Below are 25,634 nucleotides of genomic sequence, written 5' to 3'. Positions count from 1 at the left end.
ATATCTTCTTGAATTTTCAAAGTCCTTGTTTAGTATTTTAAAGGCACCAAGAGGCCGGGCGCGGTGGCTCAAGCCTGTAATCCCAGCACTTTGGGAGGCCGAGGCGGGTGGATCACGAGGTCAAGATTTCGAGACCATCCTGGTCAACATGGTGAAACCCCGTCTCTACTAAAAATACAAAAAATTAGCTGGGCATGGTGGCGTGTGCCTGTAATCCCAGCTACTCAGGNCCCGTCTCTACTAAAAATACAAAAAATTAGCTGGGCATGGTGGCGTGTGCCTGTAATCCCAGCTACTCAGGAGGCTGAGGCAGGAGAATTGCCTGAACCCAGGAGGCGGAGGTTGCGGTTAGCCGAGATCATGCCATTGCACTCCAGCCTGGGTAACAAGAGCGATACTCCGTCTCAAAAAATAAATAAATAAATAAATAAATAAATAAATAAATAAATAAACAAATAAAGGCACCAAGATCCAGCATTAAAGTCCTGCATTAAATGTTAAGCATGTTTGACTTATTGAACTAGCATTTCCTAACAGTATCTGACTATAAAACCTTTTAATTGAATTAAAAGTAATAATATTTCATGGAATGAACTTTGGCAAACTATTGTATGTAACTCTTGTTGAATCTGTCTGTAGTAGCCAATTCACTTTAACAAATGCTTATACACTTAAGTGCAGGGCCAAAAAAAATATTGTAAAGGATAAAAATGGAAAAGACATTTCCTTTCTAATTCACTTATAATCTAGTGGGATATACAGAAACAAATAATTTTAATAAAATACATATTAGTTAATTGTTTTTAGTATAGCTGTACATATTAAGGTATTGTTCAGTGTGGTAGGAATTTTAAGTTGTTTTATTTATATAAAAGTATGAAATATTTCTGTGCTAGATTATATTATGTGAAACAAACAATTTTAACAAATCAAAATATAACTATATCATGTATATGCACGTCTCAATATTTAAAAGCCAATATACGCCATATAAATAGCTAGGTAATCATAATTTATAATTTTTCTAGTAGAACTTATTTCTAGCTTTGTTGTTTATAAGAACTCACACAATACTGAAGCGTGCATCCAAGCCTAAAATTGATTTGATAGGTTAAATCTAAAATTTAGAAATTTTGATATTTTTTCCCTGAAAGATGTAAAAAGTGTATAATTCTCATTTAATAAAGTATCTACTTTAACCCAGTACTTCTGAAATGTAAATAAATTGCTTTCAGAGTAAAGGCAAATCAATTTATTCCGCCTGGCTGATTGATGAAGATTTATTTAAGTCAAGATATTTAAGTCTAGATCTTCTGAGAAGCCATATTATTAGCATATTTTACAAAATTTTTCCAAGCAGGAAAGAAATAAATATGATTGTTTCTCAGTATGGCATTGGACAGATTCCCAAATAATCTTTATTAAAGTTAAAACCTGGCCCTTTCTGGGTTTTTAAATTCTGAAATCAATATAGTCAATTCTAAATAATATACACATTACATAAGAGGTATTCATAAAGAGTGAGAATAAGGAAATAAAAAATGTAATTCATTCAGAAAAGAGGTAATAAAGATTCATCTTTTGGTGTCATATAAGGAATAGAGTGAGAAGGTGCATTTGAAATACAAGGGATAAATCAAATTGTAATACTAAGAAAATGCAAAAGCCAAACAGCTGTGTTTGAAATTGATAATCTGGGAAAGAGATCCAGGTTAGTATAGTGATGAAGAGTTTGGCTTACTAACATTGGGTGTGATGTGACAATGTGGCATTTAGATAGAGTTGTAGAGTAAACACCTCAGGAGATATGAAGCAGGCATTGGAATGTGAGATCCAGACGAGAGACACAACTTTGGACATCACTGAAGCAGAGAAAAATCTCTTATAATGAAAATATAGAATCTCTTTGTGTAATCTTGATTTTATTATTCTGAGAAATGAGTCAAGCTACTCCCCACTTCATCCTTCCACAAAGAAAAGACAGTAATGAGAGCAACCAAGGGAACATTGAGAAGCAAAGGATGTTCAAATGGCTATGAGTTAAAACATTTTGTAGCATATTACATTACCCTCGTATTTAGTCAATGACAAGATGTTTTTTAGAAATGGAGAAAACATAATGCAGCTTTTTTGTGTGTGGGAGTTAAAAAGGGTGGATTTGAATTTGTCCAAGAAAGTGAGTATAATAAAACTGGGACCAAGAAATTTACAGTGTTAGATTATGTACATGAAATTAGAATAGTCAATGATAAAAATACATAGTGTTATGTTAGATAATTCATGTTTTGACTTATTTATTTTACATCTTTGTTGATTCTGCAGATTTTATCTATGACAAACTGTCAATTCAACTTTTGCATTAAGAGACATGTATTTTTCATGATATTGTTTCATATGGCAATATGTTGGATACCAGTCCTTTCAAGTAATCAAACTTACATTGAATAGAGTCATAAACAGAAAAGCAACAATAATTTACTCTCATTGTAAGCTTTTTCCTCCGATGCATAGATATTCTTTGCAGTCATTTGAACAGTATAATGCGTTCTTATTTTGATGAAGGGAAAGCAAAAATTATACATATTCTTTAGTCTTGGTAAATAAAGAAAAACATGCTCCTGTAATAGTGTCCCGAATTATCACAAGAAAGTGTCTGTTTACCAAAATAATACTATTCTCACACTGCATTTTAAGCTTTAGGAACATCATGATCTCTTAATATATAAAGCATTTGGTAATAGAGTCATCAAGTGTCTGTTTAGGGCTGCCACATTTAGAATTTTTATCTGAGCACTGAACTTGTAAAGAACTAGAGCTGTTACAGATGGCTATATAGTTTTGAAGTCTTTATACAGACACCACGATGCTACCAAAACCTGGTGGGAAAATAGGCAAGGTTTATTATCCAAGACTTAGAAGTTAATATTCTTATAGCCATGCAAGTAGATTTTCCTAAGAAAAAATGGAACTGAAGTCTGTCCAGTTGAAATCAAGGTAGAGGACCATGGATTTTAAGATAAAATCAGCATTTTGGGTTGAACGATTTGCCATTGTCGACGTGCAACTGTGAATTAGCCCTAAAAGAATAGTATAGGGTCCCTATGGTGGGAAAATAAAGATTTTTATTATAAAGTGGTTCAGGCCTAAGTCTAGATGAATTCCTTACATTCATAATGCTTCTCGAAATCTAACCTTAATTCAGGATATAATGATCTACATGGTCACGTAAGTTAATTTTATTCATGTCACAATCACTAGTGATGGGAAAATAAGGCAATACTGACAGTAACCACAGCCACAAGCTATTAATTTTAATGGAAATTGTGGCCTGTGTTACCATGACCCAGGGCAGAATTTCACAATGGGCATGAAATATACATATATCAGCATCTATCTTCTTTCTAAATATATGCACATGTATTATAATATACTTTACATGTTTAGTTGCAGAGTTTTTGTGTTTATCTTTTGAAATTATATTAAAGGAGTTTGGCAATCATGTGAAATTTAATATATGCTGAGAACAAACTGGAACTTTCAGTAGACATAAATTACAATTCCATAGCGCTCAGATGTTTCCTGAAATTTTTCGTTTCTATAGATAGAGACAATTTGTAAAATGCAAAATTATCTATCAGGATTACAGTTTTTTGTAATAGGACATTTTGCCTTTTGTTGTTGTTGTTGCTGTCCAATTTAGAAAGCACTTAGTGTCTTACATTTGTTATTGTTTGTGACCAGGCTGTTGATATTTTCATAAGCAATTTGCAAAGGATGAGGTCTGTTTCCTTAGAAAATATGCAGTGAGATAAAATATAGTTTTAAAAATTGCAAAATACCAGATTTAACCACAATTGATCTCAGCCTATTACCATCACTGAATCAAAAGTTCTCAGGAACATTAAATATGTTTTCCTGTTTCATTCAATCTAGTGTCTCTTTAGATGCTTTTAAGGGACAGGCCTAGAATGTGGTTTTCCTCTTTTGCTTTTTGTCAGTTCATTAAACTGTAACAACTTCAGCACTAGCGAGCTATACAGTTGCCTGGGATAGGTTCTGTCGCAGTCATCTAGTGACTTGATATGGTCATTATTATTCTGAAATAACTTTGATCTGAGAATTAAACTATTATCAATTCCTGGGAAGGCTACCAGATATCATGAAATAATATCACTCTCTAAAGAAAACCTGTTTTTTATTCCTAGTACAGTCAAAGCACCCTAGGATAATACAAGCAAATTATTTCCACGTACTAAACAAGATATAGATATATATATGTACACATGTAAAAGTATATATATATATATATATATATATATGATCTATCTATCTATCTATGGAGAGGTATGTGTGTGTATGTATGACAAAACAAGTCTGTAAAAAGTGTGAAAATAAATAGTTTGTGATTTAGAATAATTTATCTTTTTAACAGCAAATCAGATGTTTGTTTTGATTTTGCATCATAAGAACAAGAAATTATCTGGGAAACATACAAGTTAGCCTTGTTTCTCTGAAAGGCAGGCAGACTCCTAGGAAAAAGCACAAGGTAGCATTTGGTTTGGTGAGTTCACATGATCTGGAGTTAGATTAGCAATCTTTTCTGTATTTCAGAAGAAAGCAAACAGAGATACTAACACAGTAAAACTCACAAGAACTAAAATATTTACCTATGACATTGACCAGCACATCTTTTCTATCATGGAATGACTATTAGTGGCACAACAAATTACCTCGAAACTTCATGGCTTAAAAGAATATTTATTACGTCATGGTTTCTGTGTGTGAGGAATAGGCCTTCTGCTTTGGGCACCCCAGGTTACAGGAAGGTGCTAGCAGGCCTGCAGTCATCTCTAGGCTCCACTGAGGGAGACTCCACTTCCAAGCTGACTAATGTGGCTGCTGCCAGGCCTCCTGTCCTCAAGGGTGTTGGACTGAGGGACTGGTTACTTGCTGGCCCTTGGCCAGAGGCCACCATCAGTTCCTTGCCACATGGTACTCTCCACAGTACAGCTCAATACATGGCAGCCTGCTTCATCAGATCAAGCAGGTGAAAAGATCTGGGGAAGAAGTGTGTGCCTGCAACTTGGAAGTTACAGTCTTTTTAGAACCTAATCTTGAAAGTGACATCCCATCGTTTTTACCATAGTCTCTTCATTAGAAGCAAGTCACTAGGTACAACCCACACTTAAGGAGACGGTATCACGTACAGCTATAATTATAGGAGGCAGGGGGCACTCCTCCCTCTTAGAGGATGCCTATCACAGAAGGCTCTTTGGAAACTAAAACTGTCAAGGTACTAGTGAGAATGGAACAAGAACAAGGAGTATGATATATTCAAATATTTAATGGATTCAAGAATATATCTAAAGATAGACCAGATGTCCATGTTCATCTTTGAAAGTAACTTCATCCCTGTCTGGTCATTGTGATTAACCGCTTTCTTCAGGCTACATTTCTGGGCAAACATTCCATTGATTCTCATATTCTTCCTTTAGTTATGATAGTTCTGTCAATGTGCTTTCTTGCCTGTTTGCCTGTCATTTTTTTTCAGTATAATTTTGCACATCTTTGAACTGATCTCTTCTGTGTTAAAGTTTAGTGCAAAGAGGCCACTTTATTTAATAGTTCTTGTATAGGATGTTAGTGTTCTCACCCATATACCATCTAAACATCTGTTGATTATTTCTTTAGATAAGACATAAAGAAAAATTATTTCCCCATGAAAGTGTCACTCCTTTAGCTAGGAAACTCTCATATTTACTGAAAAGTTTTGAGAGCTCTTTCACTAAAGTTTACCTATCATTTGTCAAGTTGAACACTAAGCCGGAATCTCAGTTTGGTTTTGTGTAACTATATTAAATAAGGCTTTAAAGACATAGAACTTTATTCACCCATAATTACCTCCCTAAACAAATATAACGTTTATTAAAAGTACCAAATTAGTTATGGTGTAGAAAATAGAAAAAAAAGTAGAAAATGCTGAACTTTTAAAATCCAGATGACTTTTTTTTTCCTTCTAAACTTGGAAGAAAATAACTAGGCTTTGACAAGAGCTGCCCTTCTAATTGCCACCTTTGGTTTTTTCTTAGCAATAACACATAAATTTATTCTGGAAACTCAGTTTATTCACAAGATTTTGTCTGTTTCTTGCAGTTCTGAAAAGATATAACAGCTTGGAATGAATCAAAATATTCATGTTTTCCTTCTCTGTATCATCTTATTTGATCAAACAAGAAGTCATTTTTCTTCTATTATCTGTTTTAATTAAGGATAGTGTATAATTTGTCCATTCATCACTTAGGATCAGATATGCACTTATGTGATTATTTCCTTCCATCTTGTTTCTTAGTCTTCTTTACCTCAGAAAGGGATAGAAGAATAGAGAAAGTAATGAAATGTCATTGTCTTTCACTTTGATGAAATCCGGAGGTCTCACCTTCCAATCAGGACAAGGTAACCTAAGTGCAAAGTACCCCATTCTCACTTGCTGGTACATTAACCACTCTGATGGCTTCTTGCTTCTTACTAATGAATGTTTAATTAGAAGACACACACACAAATACTTTACCAAAGCATTTCTCCAGCAATATAATTTTTTTCCTTTATTTACAGAAACAAAACAAAACTTTAAAGAGGGTCTGTGCTCTGCTTTTTGTTTTTGATAAACCTTTAAAAGATAATTTAATATTTACTTCAAATGGAGTCAAACAGAACAGTAATTTCTTATACTAACAAATACACATTAGCATATGCAGTCATAACTCAGTAACAGGTAATACAGTTAAGCAGACTTTCATAAACTTTACAATTGTAAATTTACCATTAAAACATGGTGGACCAATAGACTAGAATTTAGCCAATGTCCACACCCAGTCCAGTAAGTTTCATGAATGTAAACCTGGTATTTCTGGACAACTCTGTTAAGAAAATCATGAACCATTTGTTTGCTACCTGATACTTGAATAGGACTTCTCACAAACCTCATTGCTAAGCAGGAAAAATATTTATCATGAGAACACTGTCCATATAAACCAGTGAAACAGTATATATGTATGGTAGATAGGGTAAATCTTTAAGTAGTTATTAATAAATATCTGATATTTCTGACATATTAAAATTATATTTCATTGAGACAAGCTATTTTTTTAAATTTGTATTTGAAAAAAGAATTTAAATTAAGTGCAGTGACTCATGTCTGTAATCCCAGCAGTTTGGGAGGTGGAGGCGGGCAGGTCGCATGAGCCCAGGAGTTTGAGCCCAGCCTGGGCAACATGGTGAAATCCTGTCTTTACTAAAAATACACAAATTAGCCAGGCACGGTGGCACATGCATGTAGCCCCAGCTACTTGGGCAGCCGAGGCAGGAAGATCACCTTGAGCCCAGAAGGTGGAGATTGCAGTGAGATGAGGTAGTGCCTCTGCACTCCAGCCTGGACGGTAGAATGAAACCCTGTCTCAAAAAACAAAAACAAAAAAGCAACAAAACTTCTAGAGAGAAGTCCAGAAACAGTGTAAAAACTGTCATATATTCTTTACCAAGATTCATCAATTATTAACATTTTGCCTCCGTGTGTTTTAGCATTTTCTCTGTCTACATAATATTTTTCGAAGCATACAGGAGTAAGATGCATGTATTATGGCCCTTTACCTAAAATCTAACCCATATTTATTTCAGGGAGTATTTATTAACAATAAAGATGATCTCTTGTAAATAAACATGGTATATTTATCAGCTCAGTAAATATTTCATTGACAATACTTTGATCTGATCTGACATCAAAATTCCAATTTTGTCATTTGACCCAATAATGTCCTTTATAGCATTTGTTTCCCTTCATTACTGTATCTAAATGAGGGTCACGTGCTATATTTAGTTGTCATTTCTCTTTAATCTCTTTAATCTTGAGCATTTTCTTAGCCTTTTAAAACTAATTTATAAAATTGACATTTTTGAAATATATAGTCCTTTTTTTAATAGATTGTTTCTCATTTTGCATCTGATGTTTTCTCATGAATTAGGCTTAGGTCATGTATGCTAAGTCAATATGCTATCCCAGTGGGGTTGTGTTCTTCCCAGGGCATAACATCTGGAGCCACATAATGTCCATCTTCTTCTCATTTTGTGACATTAATTTTAATAGTTCCTTCCATATATTTTTATTGAGCCTTTTCCAAGTACCAGGCAATGCTCAAGATGCTAGAAATACACAAATATGATATTTTGTCTGCTTTTAAGGAGATTTGTAGCCAGACTTTCAGCAATTTCTGTAGGATAGTGAAGCATTATACTTGTCAGTGTAAGAAGACAACTTGGGAGAGATGGTAGTCTGGGTCCTGTGACAAGTACATAGGACAAGAACAACATTTAGGTTCTAGCAATGCAATATAGGGGATCCAAACTGTGTGTACATGAGTTTAGGCCGATCATTCATTACTAAATGACTTTGTCGAAGGGCATTCTTAACATTAATCATAGAATCGCCTGTTCCTTGTTGCATAGACAAACAATAGGTGGCTGATGATGATGATCATTTTTTGTTAATTTTGCTTGATTGTGGTCATGGTAACATAGTTTTAAAAACATTCAGTTCTTGAGCAGATTTGAGTTTATAGAACCACAGGATGCAGATTTTAACCCCAATTAGAAAAGCTCCTTGTGTGCAAACTAGAATATTGTTAATATCCAGTGAGATCAGCTTCCCTTTGGTAGTAAATTCTTCTTTGCCCACATTGGAATTTCAACATCATGGTTGAACCTAAAATTCAGGTAAAGGGCCTCTTCTTTGAGATACTGACAACAAGAAGGTCACTTCCAGGAGGAACTGAGATAATGTAAGCTGATCTGACCACTTAGAAAAGTATTTTCCTATGGACGGAGTTGAATAAATAACTCTAAACTGGCTAGGATTATACGTAGTCATCTGTAGATCTTCAAAAGCCTTCTTTTCTCATTCTTGAGTTCAGAGAATTGCTGATCAGTTTAGTTTCACATTTAGAAAGAATGTTGTGATCAGACCAGCTTGCCCAGTGTGGATCCCTTCAAGCTCCACAATTCTCATAGTGGAGTTTCACCTGCTTCAAAACATCCAATTGTCAAAGTTCAGGTCCCTCCTTATAACTTGTGCTTACCTGGAGCCTGAAACAAAGTTCCTTTTCGTAGAAATAATAGGATTTCATTTTTACTACTTGTCTTAAAAGGTAGTTATAAGTATACCTTAAAGATGTTGAAGATTTGGTTACAGACCACTTCAATAATGCAAATATCACAGTAAAGCAAGTCACATGAATTTTTGGTTTTCCACTGCACATAGAAGTTAGGTTTATACTATATTGCGGTCTATTAACAATGCAATAGCATTATGTCTAAAAAACCAATATACATACCTTAATTTAAAATACTCTTTTGCTAAAAAAAAATGCTAACAATCATGTGAGCCTTCAGCAAGTTGTAATCTTTTGGCTGCTGGAGGGTCTTTTCTCAATATTGATGGCTGCTGACTATTCAGAGTGGTGGTTGCAGAAGGTTGGGATAGCTGTGGCACTTTTTTAAAAACATGCTTTAAGTTCTAGGGTACGTGTGCAGAATGTGCAGGTTTGTTACATAGGTATACTCGTGCCATGGTGGTTTGCTGCATCCATCATCCATCACCCCATCATCTACATTAGGTATTTCTCCTGATCCTCTCTCTTCCTTAGCCCTCCACCCCTCTGGCAGGCCCTGGTGTGTGATGTTCCCTTCCCTATGTCCATGTGTTCATCTGCCATTTATGAGTGAGAACATGCAGTGTTTGATTTTTCTGTTCTTGTGTTAGTTTACTGAGAATGATGGTTTCCAGCTTCATCTATGTCTCTACAAAGGACATGAACTCATCCCTCTTCATGGCTGCATAGTCTTCCATGGTAGATATGTGAGCTGTGGCACTTTTAAAAACTAAGTTAACAGTGAAGTTTGTCACATCCATTGGCTCTCCCTTTCACAGTATATTTCTCTGCAGTACACAATACTTTCTGATAGCATTTTACCCACAGTAGAAATTTTTTTCTACTGAAAAAATTTCTACAGGGGAGTCATTTCTCTTGAATGAAACCTGCTATTGCTTTATTAACTAAGGTTATGGAAATTCCTACATCCTTTGTTGTCGTTTAAAGAATGTTCACAGCATCTTCACCAGGAGTACATTCCATCTTAAGAAACCACTTTCTTTGCTCATCTGTAGGAAGCAAATTCTCACCCATTAAAGTTTTATCATGAGATTGTAGCAATTCAATCACATTTTCAGGCTCCACTTGAAATTCTAATTCTCTTGCTATTTCCAGTACTTCTGCATTACTTTCTCCATTGCAGTCTTAAACCCCTCAAACTCATCGATGAAGGTTTGAATCAAGTTCCCCCATACTCCTGTTAATGTTTATATTTTGACTTCCTTCCATAAATTAAACATGTTCTTAATGGCATGTAGAACCTCCTTTCCAGAAGGTTTTCAAGGTACTTTTCCCAGACCCATCAGAGGAATCACTATCTGTGACAGCTATAGTCTTACAAAATATATTTCTTACATAATAAGGCTTGAAAGCCCAGGGACTTCTTGGTCTATGGGCTGAAAAATTGATGTTGTGTCAGCAGGCATGAAAACATTATTTTTCTTGTACATAGTTCTTCAGTGACCCTATATTGTCAGCGAGCAATACTATTATAAAAGGATTTTTTTTCCTTAACAGTATAGCTGAACAGTGGGCTTGAAATATTCAGTAATCCATGCTGTAAACAGATGTCTTGTCATCCTGATTTTGTTTTTTCATTTATAGGGCACAGGCTGAATAGGGTGACATAATTCTTAAGGGCCCTAGGTTTTTCAGAATAGTAAATGAGCACTGACTTCAACTTAAAGTCACCTGTTGCATTAGGCCCTAATAAGAGAGTTGGCCTGTCCTTTGAAACTTTGAAGCCAGGCATTGACTTCTATCTAGCTATGAAAGTCCTAGATGACATAGCTTCTTCCAAAAGAAGTCTGCTTTGTGTACATTGAAAATCTGTTGTTTAGCATAGCTTTTTTTAATAGTGATGTTAGCTAAATCTTCTAGATAACCTGCTGCAGCTTCTGTATCAGCACTTTCTGTCTCATCTTGCATTTTATGATATGGAGATGGTGTCTTTCTTAAACCTTATAAACTAACCTTGCTATCTTCAAACTTTTCTTCTGCAGCTTTCTCATTTCTCTTAGCCTTCTTAGAACAGAATGAAGTTAGGGCTTTCCTCTGGATTAGGTTTTGGCTTAAGGGAATGTGGTTGGTTTGATCTTTTATCCAGAACACTTAGATTTTCTTCAATCAGCAGTAAGGCTGTTTTGCTTTTCTGTTATTTGTGTGTCCACTGGAGTAGCTTTCCATATCCTTCAAGAGCTTTTTCTTTGCATTCATAGTTTGGCTAACTGTGCAAGAGGCCTAGCTTTTGGCCTCTCTGGAACTTTGACATGCCTTCCTCACTAAGCTAAATAATTTCCAGCTTTTGATTTGGAGCGAGAGACATGCAACTCTTCCTTCCATTTGAGAGCACGGTAAGATTATTAATTGACCTAATTTCAATATTGTTGTTACTCAGGGAATATGGAGCCCCATGGAGTCGGGGAGAGATGGGGTGATCAATTGTTGGTAGAACAGTCAGAACACACACAATATTTATTACGTTCATTGTCGTATATGGGCACAGTTCATGGAGCCCCAAAACATTTAAAATAGTAATATCAAAGGTCATTGATCACAGATCACTGTAACAGGTATAATAATAATGAAAAAGTTGGAAATACCGTGAGAATTACCAAAATGTGACACAGCAACATTACATGGGCACTTGTGCAGTGCAGAGTTGTCACAGACCTTCAACTTGTAAAAAACACATTGTTTCCTACAATAAAATCAAGCAAAATAAAATGAGATAAACCTGTACCTTATCAAACTGTGTTTACAGTTTTAGATGATCTCTTGTTCTCAGAAATGTTTTCAGCTAACCTGTGTTCTCTCATGTACATTTTTATTTGAAGAGAACTGAAAAAATATATAAAAACAATTCGTGATTATAATTTTTTGGTCTTCATTATTAGCTGCAATCAAGAACTTTACTTCATACCAGCCTTCTTTTTTTAAAAAAAAAATGATGCACTAAATTATTTTACTTCAAGTTTTGGGATACATGTGCAGAACACGCAGGATTGTTACATAGGTATACATATGCCAAGGTGGTTTGCCACCATCATCTAGGTTTAAACCCATCATCAACCCATCATCTAGGTTTCAAGCCCCACATGCATTAGGTATTTGTCCTAATGCTCTCTCTCCCCTTCTCTGCCACCCCCTGAAACGTCCCTGTGTGTGATGTTCTCTTCCCTGTGTCCATGTATTCTCATTGTTCAACTTCCACTTATGAGTGAGAACATGAGTATACTAGCCCTTTTTTAAATAAGACACATTTTCTACTCTGATTTCAACTAAATGATGCCATGTTGGCTTATTATGTAATTCGTTACCTATTTCTTTTCTTTTTTTGAGACAGAGTCTCACTTTGTTGCCCAGGCTGGAGTGCAGTGTTGTGATCTTGGCCCTCTGCAACCTCCGCCTCCCAGGTCCAAGCAACTCTTCTGCCTCAGCCTCCTGAGTAGCTGGGATCACAGGCGTACCAGCATGCTCCACTAATTTTTGCATTTTTAATAGAGACAGGGTTTTGCTGGTCTCAAACTCCTGACCTCAGGCAGCCCACCCACCTCGGCCTCCAAAAGTGCTGGGATTACAGGCATGAGCCATCACGCCTGGCCACTTCATTACCTATTTGTTATTGTGATATACCTTGAGTGTACAGACAAAGTACCCTAGTTGTTGTGCTTTCCTGCACACAGTCTTTGCTTATTGTCTAGAACACCACCCAGTGCTAAAGGAAAAAGCACATAAAAAGGATATGAGGCCTAATCTGATGTCTAGTCCTCTCTCACCTGGAGCCAGCTCTGTAGGCCTCAGGTTCCCAGTTACAACTTTGAATTTAAAAAATAAAATAAAATAAAAAATAAAAAAACAGAATCTTTACTACTTTTTCAGTTTTTTACCTTTTAATTATATTTAAACACCGCCTTGAATATGTTAGTCTTCAAACGTCTGGAAATCACTTGCACTGTTATTATCTGCATTTCATGAGAAGAACTGATAATTACTCAGTATCCTCTTATTAATGGGCCTGTGCAGAACATCAGTCTCTCTTAAAATATTTCTCATGTCTACTGTAGACTTTGTGTCTCTGCTTTTTTGCCTAGCAGTAGCAGAATGTTCTTACTCTAAATATAAAATTATAAAAAAAGCAAGAAACAATATTTTCTTTAATTAGCTTCTTCCTTTGGGGGTTTTAGAAGAGGGGTTATGACTTGACAAAGATCCTTCCCATCTGTTCCTGTTTGTTTGCTTTTATTTTGACTTCCTTTCGTTGTCTTATCAAATATCACATGAATCATTAACATTTGTTTTCATCACTTGTTTTGGTTTCCTTTACTTCACATGATTAAGACATTATGTTGAGAGAGACTCATGGCTACTATATTTTATATTAACCTCAGATTCTTTAGGTAAATATTAAACTTTCTGGACATGTGATGTGATATGTTTGCCCTCTGCTGTGTTAATATTTTCCTCAGCTCTGGAAGAGTGAAGCATGTGCATGTACAACTGTTTTGTGAAAGCAGCAAATATCACTAGATTACAGGTGCCCATATATAAGTTTTGAACAAATAGATCACATGTTTAATAAAGCTACTTCCTAACAGAAAATGCAATTTATTAAGTCCTTTGTGCGAAAGACGTGTAAGAAATCCTTGAGGATGTTTGTGAGGGAGTTCTTTTCAAAACTGGAGTTGAAATCTGTTTGCACATTGTGTGATAACTTTCACAGGCATACTCTATTGTTAATGATTTTACATGATTTTCACAGTGAACAAATTGTATTTTTTGGTGTCAGTTTGAAATTGTATTAATTTATGTGTCATCTTCTGATATAAAAGCTTGTCATATAATGTGAGTGGTGTTAAACAACTTCATTAGTTTTTAAAATAAATGATCAATCTATTCAATACTCTAGTTTTAATATATGGAATAAAGGCTAAATTCTGCATCTGTCTATATGTATTAGACATTAGGAATAATTTCATATAACAATACAGTCAAAAATATTAAACCAAATATTAAATTTAATGCATGAATACAAAACTAGAAATTGTGAGATAGAATTCTGTCCCTCTCCTCAGACACAGTAAATAAAATATGTAAAATCCATATACTTATTGGGTCTGATTTGATTTTTCCACTGTAGTATTAAAATCTGAGATCCATTTTTACAAATAATTTACAAGTTTTTCTTTATTATCTGTACATCTAAATCTGCACAGTAACAAACAGCATACAAAAATTCACAGCCATAATAAACTATTCAGTTATCCTTCTTATATAGCAAATGCTTTCTTAGACAAGAGATACTTTCTTATACACCAAATTATAGCTGTAAGCATCAAATCACAATGAACTTTGAAACTATTAGGAATTTGTAATTTAAATAGTTTCACTCAACCCCTACTCCCAAATGCTTTTAATTAGAATAGACTTTTTAATTAAGTACTCCCATGCACAAAGTTTAGCTTGATGATTTTTCTGTCATATCAACCTCCCATACAAAAGCAAATAATCATTGCGTTAAGCGAAGGTATTTTCTTTGAAACTAGGCTGTAAGAATTCTAGTTCTGATTTCAGATTGTCCAATTGAGGCTTTACAGACTAAAGAGAAGCCCTGCTCCTGGGAGGAAGGCAAAGAACAGATTCACAAGACAGCGAGACAAATGATACTGAAGAGTTTAGGAGTCAGTCCCATAATTCTGTGTGTCAGAGACACCGTATTTTTTCCAGGGACAATCCAGTTGCTTATTAGAGAAAAAGTGATAGAGTGGAAGGGACATGAAATTTGAATTCACAGAAATGTCAAAAACATTTGCCAGCTCCGCGAAAATGTGCAAGATACTTAACCTCTTTATGCCTTAAAAGTCTTATTTGTAAAAGGCATTCATTTCTTGAGTTGGTGGGAAGTTTAGACTTAAAATCAATGTAACACCTTGAACAACACAGGTACTCAGAAAATATTAGCTTTACTGATACTGATTATTATTGCCAGTTTATTTGATCTTAATGTAAAGCTTTCACCCATTTGAGGTATCGAGGAATAATTGGCTGCTAAACTTGGCTCAGCATGAGGAACAAACATGAAATATATTTTTTTCTGTGTCAAACACATGCAGAAAGAACTAAAGACAATGTAGGAAATGGTGGGCAGGAGTGAGATTATCTAGTTAGAGTGTAAGTATGATGTACAATGAGTAATACTTAAAACAAAACATGTGAATAAACCCTCTGAGTTTCCAGATATAAACAGCACACCTCTGAATAATGAGGCCTCAGCCATGGAAACACTCCAGGGATTCCAATATTCTCTCTTCTGCAGCTTGTTTTTGCAAAGCCTTCTCCATGGCCCATGACTTGTCTTGCTGTTTGTTGAGTCAGGAAAGGAGAGAATATTGGGACCATTATTATATAACATACAGACACAGCACAGTTTGAATTATAGGACCATATATCCTTCCTAGCACTTTTGCCAGTGCCTTTCATTCAGGTGGTTGTTAACAGAAGGTTGATTTAGAACCACAGCCCCATAATTCAGAAACCAGTTGTTAGTTCTCTGGGTATGTCCATATGTGACTATTTACTGTGGGTTGCGGGGCCAATATAACTTCTCTAGAACATTATAACATTCATTTAAAATTTTATTCCTACAGACTTTTAATGGCCTACAAGTATGTTTTAATAAAGATGACAAAATTATATGATTGGAACTGTTTTTAAAGTAAGGGTCTGTAAATGAAAAGAAAGAGTTAGTCACTCTTCCAGGGTCTGTCTGTGGATTTCTGCCTCCAGTGGATTCTAAAGAAGAGGATCTCTGATGCCTCATAATTATTTAATCATAGAGAAATACCTGACTGTAACAGGTGGGATCTACTTTATAGCTGACATCTTTAATGATTGATGCATTTGTCCATCTGTTAGGAACATTAGTCAAAAATTTAATAGCTGACATATTTATTAAAAGTAGAATTACAGCAGATCAGATACTGAGCACATAATGTATGTATTTTTATATAGGATCCATGGTGAAGATGCTTATGAAATACTATGGGTATATTTTACAAATTCAAAAGAGTTTTATTTAAAACATTTAGTTTTAGACAAAAAAATTCTAACATGCTAATAATTTTTATTACATAGGCATATTAATGAATTTCTATCTTCGAAAGTTTAACATTTGAGGCCCCACTAAAGCTTTTAATGCAAGCATCATGCTGAAGCCTTCTCATTCTAATACTGGCAGAAAGAGAGACAGCTGCCTCTTTCACGGGGCTTATTATGGGGGAGGCTCACTTTATATGACTTCACATTGAGATAAGTGCTATTCAGTAATGCTTAGGGTGCTATTATTGAGGAGTAATTAGTGGGGCTCTTTTTAGAGAAGTTCAATAAGAGGCAGCAGAAGAGGAAGTGGGGGAGAGAGGGCGTACTTGTATTCTAGGCTTCTTGAAGGAAGGAACAGGCTTGAACATTCCAACACAGTATAGAGTTTGGTGTGTTATAGAATGGAGAGGCCACTAAACATAGGGGAGAGAAATAAAAGATAAGATTGAAGAGGAAAAGCAGCACCAATTAGGTACCACTTTGTAGACCATGGAGAAAAATTTGGCTAGTTAATGTAAATATGGGTCTTTTAAACAATTATTCATACTTAATGGATTATATGTATAAATCCATTTTTTGCTTCTAGATTGTTTCTACTTAATATACTATAGATATCACAGAGATTAGAAAACTATATTTAATACTTGAGTTGCTTTTCTTCATTGTACAGAGACAAGAGATCCACAGTGGGCACTGAAATGCTACTTTTGAGCAAATTATTACTTTTTATAAAGTTTGTAAGGACTTAGGTAAACAAAATTTGAATTCTGGGGAAGTGGAGAAGGTCTCGCTTCCCCCTCTTTAATTGTAGGAAAGATTGTGTATTTTTTAAAAAAATGAGAATGGAAATGACAATCTCAATATAATTGAATGCATGCTAGAAATAATTAGACAATTGAAAAAGCTAAGTAGGGATAAATAAATTAAGGGATTAAGAATTAGAAAGCTTGGCAAAAGTATCAACACTCTATTTTTTTGGATACTTCTGTATTCTGTATTACTAGATTTTTAAAAAAAATCAATGTTGCTTTATGTAATAGAAATCATTGGAATCAAAATTATCTTTTACAAGGTCCAATTTTTAGCCAGATGGTAGTAAATATATGAAAGACAGAAATTTTTATTTTGTTTATTTTTATAATATTGTTTATTTGGTTTGTTTTTAAAGTAAGTAATTGAAACTCCTGCTATGCTAAAACCACAAATAAGTATGTATTACTCATATAATGTAACTGAGTAAAACATAGTTTGGTCCCACAAGTGAGTGCAATTAAACACAGAGAAGAAATCAGGCCATATTCCATGAAAAACCAATAAATATTTCACAATATGTCAATAGGGTACTACAATATCCTTAATTAGAAATAAATTTCTACCTAAATTATATGTCCTTGGCACTAGTATTTGATTAATGCCTGATTTAGGAGGTTCCAATCTTTATTTAATACCACAATGTCTACTGCTGAACTATAGTAATACTTAGTAGCAGTGAGAAATGACAGGGGCCAAAGAGGTGAAATCCTGAAGACTACGAATCTACAGAGAATATTTGACACACTTTGTACATGTCTTTAAGTAGTTGCTCACAATTAGAGTTCACTCAAATTAATAATATGTTTTCATTGGTTAATCTTAGATCATACTATATATCCAAAGGTGTATTTTGAGGGAGCAGATCTTTATTGTGATTATTATATGTTTCAACTCTTAAGAAAAATCCTGGTGTATGATTTCTGAACTGAAAAGATAAGGATATTCTTTTTTATTTGTTTATTTAATAGCTATTATTTTTAACAAAAATGGGGTCTCACCATGCTGTCCAGGCTGGTCTCGAACTCCTGGGCTCAGGCAGTCTTCCCACCTCAGCCTCCCAAAGTGCTGGCATTATAGATGCGAGCCACCATGCCCAGCCCTGAAAAGCTAAGGCTGTTTAGAGACTTTCAAGTATTCCCTGAAAAGCTAAGGCTGTTTAGAGACTTTCAAGTATTACTATTCTTAAAGTTGAACTAGATTAATTTTAAGACAGGCATCTAATATTTGACATGACTTACTAGCATTTAGTCAGTCTGAGGCTAATTTCATAGACATCCCTGCCTTTGTGGAGGGAAAATTGTGGATTTGGGATGTTAATGATATACTACATTTATATTTATATATATATATATATATATATATATATATGTTTATATATAATATATTACTACATATAATAATATATATAATTTGTATACATAATTCAATATCTACTTTGTGCAAACCATATGAATATTATATCTTTTTAAAGACCTATATCTGATTCATTCATTCATTTAACACATATTTAGTAAACTTACAGTAGTCCCTCCTTATCCATAGTTTATCTTCTCATAGTCTCAGTTACCCATTGTCAACAGGAGTTTGAAAATGTTACAGTAGTTTGAGAGAAAGAGAAATACTAAATTTACACAACTTTTGTTAGAGAATGTTATAATTATTCTATTATTGATGTATCTATAATTATATCGTTATTATCTATGATTGTTGTTAATCTCTTACTGTGCCTAATTTATAAATTACACTTTATCATAGGTATGTATGTATGTATAAGTTTTGGTACTATCCATGGTTTCAGGCATCCACTGGCAGTCTGGACATATCCCCCACAGATAAGGGGGAACTACTGTGTACTATGTGCTTGGGATGTATCAATGAGCAAAACAGTTTCATGACATCCTGGAGGTAGTATTTCAACCTTACAAATGAGGCTAAGATGTTTATTGCAGCATTAGTCACAATAGCCAAGATTTGGAAGCAACTTAAGTGTCCATCAACAGATGAATGGATAAAGGAAATGGTGGACACATACACAATGGAGTACTATTCAGTCATAAAAAGAATGAGATCCAGTCATTTACAACAACATGGATGGAACTGGAGGTTATTATGCTAAGTGAAATAAGGCAAGCACAGAAAGACAAACTTTGTATGTTCTCACTTTATTTGTGCGAGCTAAAAATTAAAACTATTGAACTTGCGGAGTTAGAGAGTAGAATGATGGCTGCCGGAGACAGGGAAGGGTAGTAGGGAGAGTGGGGAGGGAGTGGGGATGGCTAATGGGCACAAAAACATAAGATGAATGAGTAAAATCTAACATTTCATAGCACAACAAAGAGACTATACTTACTAGTAATTTAATTGTACATTTTAAAATAACTGAGAGTGGATTGTTTGTAACATAAAGGATCCGTGTTTGAGTTGATAGCTACCCATTTACCCTGATGTGATTATTATGAATTGTATGCCTGTATCTAAATATGTAATGCACCCCATAAATATAATATCTGCATGTACTATTTAGCCCTAAAAATTAGTTTTTTTAAAAAAAGGATTATAGAAAATAGAAAAAAATTAGGAATATATAATTTGGGTTTACCAATATTTCTATGAAGTATGAAATGATTTAACATTGCTGATACTAAGTTTCTTACAAATTACCATATCCACTATAGATTGTATACAAATACTTGTAAAAAAGTTGAAGGTGAGGTCCGCAAATATTTAAATTATCTTTTTATTTCCGGAATGTACTATAGGTCATTTATGTTTTCTTATATTTTAATTCTTCAAGTTACCAGACATTTTGCAAACACTTACATGGCAATCTACACTTTTAAAAGCTTGGAATACTTTTCTTTTCTGATTATTCTATCTTCTATTGTAGGTATTAAAATTTGAATTTCAGACATACGTTACACAAATATATACAAAGTTTAGGCCATACCAGGAAGTGGACAGCTTAAAGGGTATTACATGTTTGAGAAATAGGCTTATGTTTTGTTTTGTTTTATTTTTGGTTTGGATTTTTAATTTCCTGTTTCTTATTTGTACTTTATTAAAATGGATTTATTTATTCGATGTCTCCAAGATTTGATTACCTTTACTTTTTCAAACAACTGTGTGTTTGCTCATTAGTAAAAGTTGAGTGATATACAGTGTTTACATTTTAATATTTAATTGTTGGATGAATCTCACTTCAAGGGGTAAAGGCTATAGTTCATTGATAGTGATGAAATACCCTAGATGGCTTTCATATAAATAGCAACGAATGTGCACAATAGTTACATTACATGGTATATTTAACAACACTGCTAAAGAGTAAGATGGGAGTTCAGTCTTTCCTGATGGAGATACACCTGAGTGCACTCAGAGAAAATCTGGTTCTGCAAGCTTGAAGGAAGTAATTGTTATTCAACAGAAATCAACTAACTTTGCATATCAGTAAAATACACACACATACTCTTAGCTATTTTCTGAGTGCTCTGGAACTGATATCAAAATAGCAAATATATATTTATGAGAAGTAGAAATGCTGTACTCTTTTCAGTCACATAAACTCAATGTAATTATGAAATTAACTTTGAGATGTGGAAAATGTTACTTCCTAACCAAGTAAAGATCTAATAAAAACTACAAATTTTATATCGTTACATCATTTTACATGCACATTTGTACCCCAAATGCCATGTCATTAATTATTTTTTTATTGTTCATTTCTAGATGGAAGACTGTATTTGAAAACTACTGTCATGTACTGAATATTTCCTGTTGAAGAAATCCATGTTAGAGAAAAGAACTTTGCAGTCAGACATTCATCATGAGAAAGTTCAGAAAAAATAAAGTCCGTTTAAGGGAACTTCCCGAATTTTATGTATTAATGTTCTTTAAAAGTTTAAGTATTCTACAAAAAAAAAAGTTTCCTCCATTGATTTTCACCTGTGGTTCATACCAGAGACCTGAGAATGTTTGTAAATGTACAAGTATCAAACTTCTTACAGTTAATAACTGCAACTTGCTGCTGGACAATTGTATACAGAGTTAAAGGAAGGTCTGAATAAGACCTAGCTTTGTTTTTTTCTAATGGAATGAACCATTTCCTCTTCTGAAAATTCTGTATCTGAGCACATCAAGAGACTCTTGTAGCAGTGGTTACCCAAACTTACAGAATTATGTCCCCCAGAAACCAGCAAGAACACTTGGAATGAACTTGTAGGGGGCATAGAGGATTCTTGAAAAAAGAATAAAGAGTGATATTCTGTTACATTCAATTTCAAACTCTCTAATTGTGGGTTTTCTCCTGAAGATTTTTTTTTTTACATACTTTCCAAAAGACCAACAAATGGATGTTAAGAGCAACCCAATGAAATAACGTTTTGCATATCTGAAAAGAAGCATTGAATATAAGCCAAAAGGTTTAACTGAAGTTCTTTTTTTCTTAAAGTAAAAAACATATAAAATGTAACATGTTTTCATTCCAAACTGGTAGTGGTATATAGAATTAAAGATATTAATGTTGCTTCTTATTCAAACCGTTGGTCATATGTACAGTATATAAACATAAAACACACAAGGAAGGTATTATGTATGCAGTAGTATACTAGAGTTTAGGAAAATGAAAATTTTAGAACATATGTTTTGTCACCCTGTTGGTCAGAAAGACGTCTTTCTGGTTTTAACGCATGCAGGCATGTAAATATTTGTCTGGAGTCACAGTATTAATGAATGAGATCTTAAGCATCTGGTGACATCAAAACTCTGTCAGCCACTTTTATTTGTATATTGAACCCTAGTTAGTGCTCCAAGCTGCACTATTGGGTGGATCGTGGCTGAACGCAAATCAAAACACCAGAAATATTTTTATATGTTAATGTCATATTATGTTAATGTTGCTGAAAACAAAACCTAACAAACCTTGATGTACCAGTCCAATACCATGTAGCGCTGAGTGATAAAGTTAAAATGTGCTGTGCTTCCCACCCTGGTCAGAGGGAAGGGTGGCTATGTGTTATTTTCACTGTCTTTTTGAAAGTTACAGTATGTGTTTTCACTTTTGTGCAGATAACTGGAAGTAAAGCAGCAAACAGTGCTTATCACATGCTAAAGTTACCTTCCCTTTATTTTTTGCATATCTGGAATTACACCTTTAAAGACTGATATGAATCAGTGTAGTCACTGTACATTTTATGATTTTTCTGTCAACTTAAAATTGTATGATCATAACATTATTTATTACCATAAAACAGCAAAATCTTCAATGTCTAAGAAAACTAGCTTAAAATATTTAAATATAGTTCTGATTGGGTATTAATTACTTGATTAAGAAAAAATTAACATTATAGATACTCTGGCATTACGCTTCTATACCTTTTAGGTCTTCCTTGCAATACTGGAACGTAATTCTTTTGTGTAGCTCACTATTAACCCGCTAAGTTCATTTTTTTAATACCATAAAAAGGTTATATGTACAGTTCCTATTTTTAGCTTACTTGCAAAGGGAGCATTGTTTTTATTTAAAGTATTGTTACTAAATGCTTTGTAGAAACTTGATTTTCTAAGCATAGTTCTTCCATAACCATCTTTTGTTGTTTGAACACAAGAGATTCTCTTCCTAGTTCTATGTATTTTGTTTCCCTATATGCAGTCTTTAAAGGATTAAAACACTTAAAATTGAATGGACTTGTGTCAAGCTATTGCATCATACATTTTTTGAAAGATTTTCTAAAAAGTCTACAACTTACATGTGTAGTAGAATCAGCCATTGCTCTGCTCCTGGCATAGAGTCACCTGTTACGTGGATTAAATAGTTTTAAAATACATACTTTGAAGACCTTTGAGAATGCTTTAGTGTTTGGTTTGAAATAAAAGGAAATTTTAGCAAGAATTAAAGAAAAAAGCTATCAGCTATGTGTTAAGAGAGACTCTTACTAACATGTAAATATTACAATTCATGAAATGTTATTGTAAGTCTGTAACTTAATTTTTGCCCTTTTTTAGTTATACAGGTTGGTTTGGAAATTTGCGTTTTGGCATAAACAAGTAAAATGTGCCCATTTTATGATTTCCATGCTTTTGTAATCCTAAAAATATTAATGTCTAGTTGTTCTATATTATAACCACATTTGCGCTCTATGCAAGCCCTTGGAACAGAACATACTCATCTTCATGTAGGACCTATGAAAATTGTCTATTTTTATCTATATATTTAAAGTTTTCTAAAAATGATAAAAGGTTATTACGAATTTTGTTGTACAAAATCTGTACAAAAATCTGTTTTTACATCATAATGCAAGAATTGGAAATTTTTCTATGGTAGCCTAGTTATTTGAGCCTGGTTTCAATGTGAGAACCACGTTTACTGTTATTGTATTTAATTTTCTTTTTCTTTTCAACAATCTCCTAATAAAACTGTCTGAAATCTCCCTGTGACTTTATTTACAGTTCGCCTTTATTAAATTCTGTGAAATGCATAGCATTGAAGGAATATTTACTTTCTAATGGGAGGCATCTAAAAACAACATAAGTCAGCTCTTTGCAATGCAGGGGGAACAATGCTCAATGATTTTATTTAACATGCAACTGCTTCTATCTCTAATATGAATTACTGTGGTGAAAAACATCATAAAAGCACACTCTGTAGTTATTGTTTAACAAGCAGATTTTCCATATTTTGTTTCTTGCCAGCTAAGCAAACTGCCCACATATACATGATTTATTTATGTACATTTCTCAGTTTATGAAGCTGTTATTTGTACCTTTTTTCTTTATATTCTTATATTCCCATGATTCTTATTTCACAAAGCTTTGTGCTGAATAATGTAAAGTAGACATGTTGATGGAACAAAATATATTGTTCCCATATCTATGAGTAGAGATTTGTAACTCTCAGTGTTTTGCTTTTGATCTCTATCAATGGAAAAAATGCCTTTAGAAACTTTGAAATTAAAATATCCTTTAATAATATAGAAATATTTTAATCAATCAAAAGTGCAGCATTTGAAGAAATAGGTTGCTATCCCTGTGAATATTCTAAACATTCCCAAGAGAATAGAAAATGATTTTTTCTGTCTAAAGGGATGATTTTAATGAATTCTTGAAACAATATATTAACAAGTTACAATTTTTTCCTTAATAAAACCTAAAATGTTTATGCGACCATTGCAAGCACATTTTTGTCATCTATCATCATATGTTTATGTCAGTAAGACTAGCACTAGAAAATCATGCAGTCTCTGGATGTTAGTGGAACTCAGTGATAATTTAGGTTTGCCCCCATGTGTTTTCATTGAGACTAGCAAATTTATAATGTTCACAAAAGCTATTTATTACTAGGAGAGAGTATCTTATAAATATAAGTTATATGGACTGCATTTTTAAAATATGGGAAATAGAGATTTAATAGAATCAAAAAGCTGTTGTAAATTGCCTTGTAAAAATATCTTTTCCTCATGTGCAGGCTTGGTGGTAACATTTATCTTTACTATGTACGACTGATATATAAAAGCCGAGTGATCCTCATTTATCCATTTAAGCAGATTCATGAACAAAGCCTCCATTCTACATGAAGCATTGCACTAGATGTTGTAATGACTGAAGTTGAAAGCTTATAATTTTGTTGGAATAAGGAATCTTACTTTCAGGAAAATAAGATTCATTGAGTTTTTTTTTTTTTTTTTGCTCTGTAGTGGAATTAGAACTGGTATTAAAAGGGTATTGCCATAGACACCTTTCCACTAGATGGTAACAATCTAGTGACCCATTTTATACTTTAACCTTCTAAAGAACACAGATGATTTGGGAGTCAGGCAATTGAGTAGGAATTGAGAAAAAGGAAAGGTATATTTTCCCCTATGTAAAATATCCTACTAGTTTTTTTTTNTTTCATGTTTGCCCATTTATTTCAATCACACATTCTTACTAATGATCACAAATGTTATTTTAAGGTAAGCAGCCTGTTTAATTACAGACCAAAAGAAAGTTATCAACAAACAAAAGTTCCTGATATCTTTAGACTATTGAATACAGATATACAATATTTCATCTTTATCCTCCAGCATTGATGTATCTGTAGAGTAAGTAATGGCTTAAAATGATTCAAAGAACATTTTAGAACATGCTCTGATTCAAAGAACACAGAGCATAAGTCCCTAAATGCCAACTGAGTGATTTAGGTAATGAGTGACATTTGTAGTGGTATCATCATTTACATTTAGAGATGAATGAGCTGGAGATTTTGAGCTGAACAATTTGATCAGTTAGGACTCTTCCGGTGGGATATAATAAAAACAAACTTCTGCAAGACTAAAGAGCAAAGAAAATTGTTATAAAAACGAGAGAGGTACACATGGACCCCAAGACAAGAATGCAGTCAGACCCCCGGGACCAGGGACCAAGGACCTTCTTCTACCTTCACCTTTCTGCTCCTTTCAGTGACTCTGCTTCTTTCTCCTCTCATGCAGACACACTTGCTTCTCTTGTTCATCACTTGATTCTTATTATTCAACAACTTAAGACCCAGCTCAC

General features: G+C 33.9%; 1 protein-coding gene across 1 annotated transcript in view; it reads left to right on the top strand.

Moving 5' to 3' along the window:
• LOC108300725 (dachshund homolog 1-like) overlaps nt 1–23,540 on the top strand; it is a 43,054-nt gene extending 19,514 nt beyond the window's left edge. The window contains exon 4 of the mRNA XM_017523618.2: nt 20,835–23,540. Coding sequence (XP_017379107.1) covers nt 20,835–20,872 — 38 coding nt within the window. The 3' untranslated portion in view covers nt 20,873–23,540. The remainder of the gene's footprint in view (nt 1–20,834) is intronic.
• Nucleotides 23,541–25,634: the final 2,094 nt, after the last annotated feature.

This window comes from Cebus imitator, unplaced genomic scaffold (genome assembly GCF_001604975.1).
Source record: "Cebus imitator isolate Cc_AM_T3 unplaced genomic scaffold, Cebus_imitator-1.0 Scaffold29, whole genome shotgun sequence".
Taxonomy (NCBI): domain Eukaryota; kingdom Metazoa; phylum Chordata; class Mammalia; order Primates; family Cebidae; genus Cebus; species Cebus imitator.
This window is presented reverse-complemented; position numbering and strand designations above follow the sequence as displayed.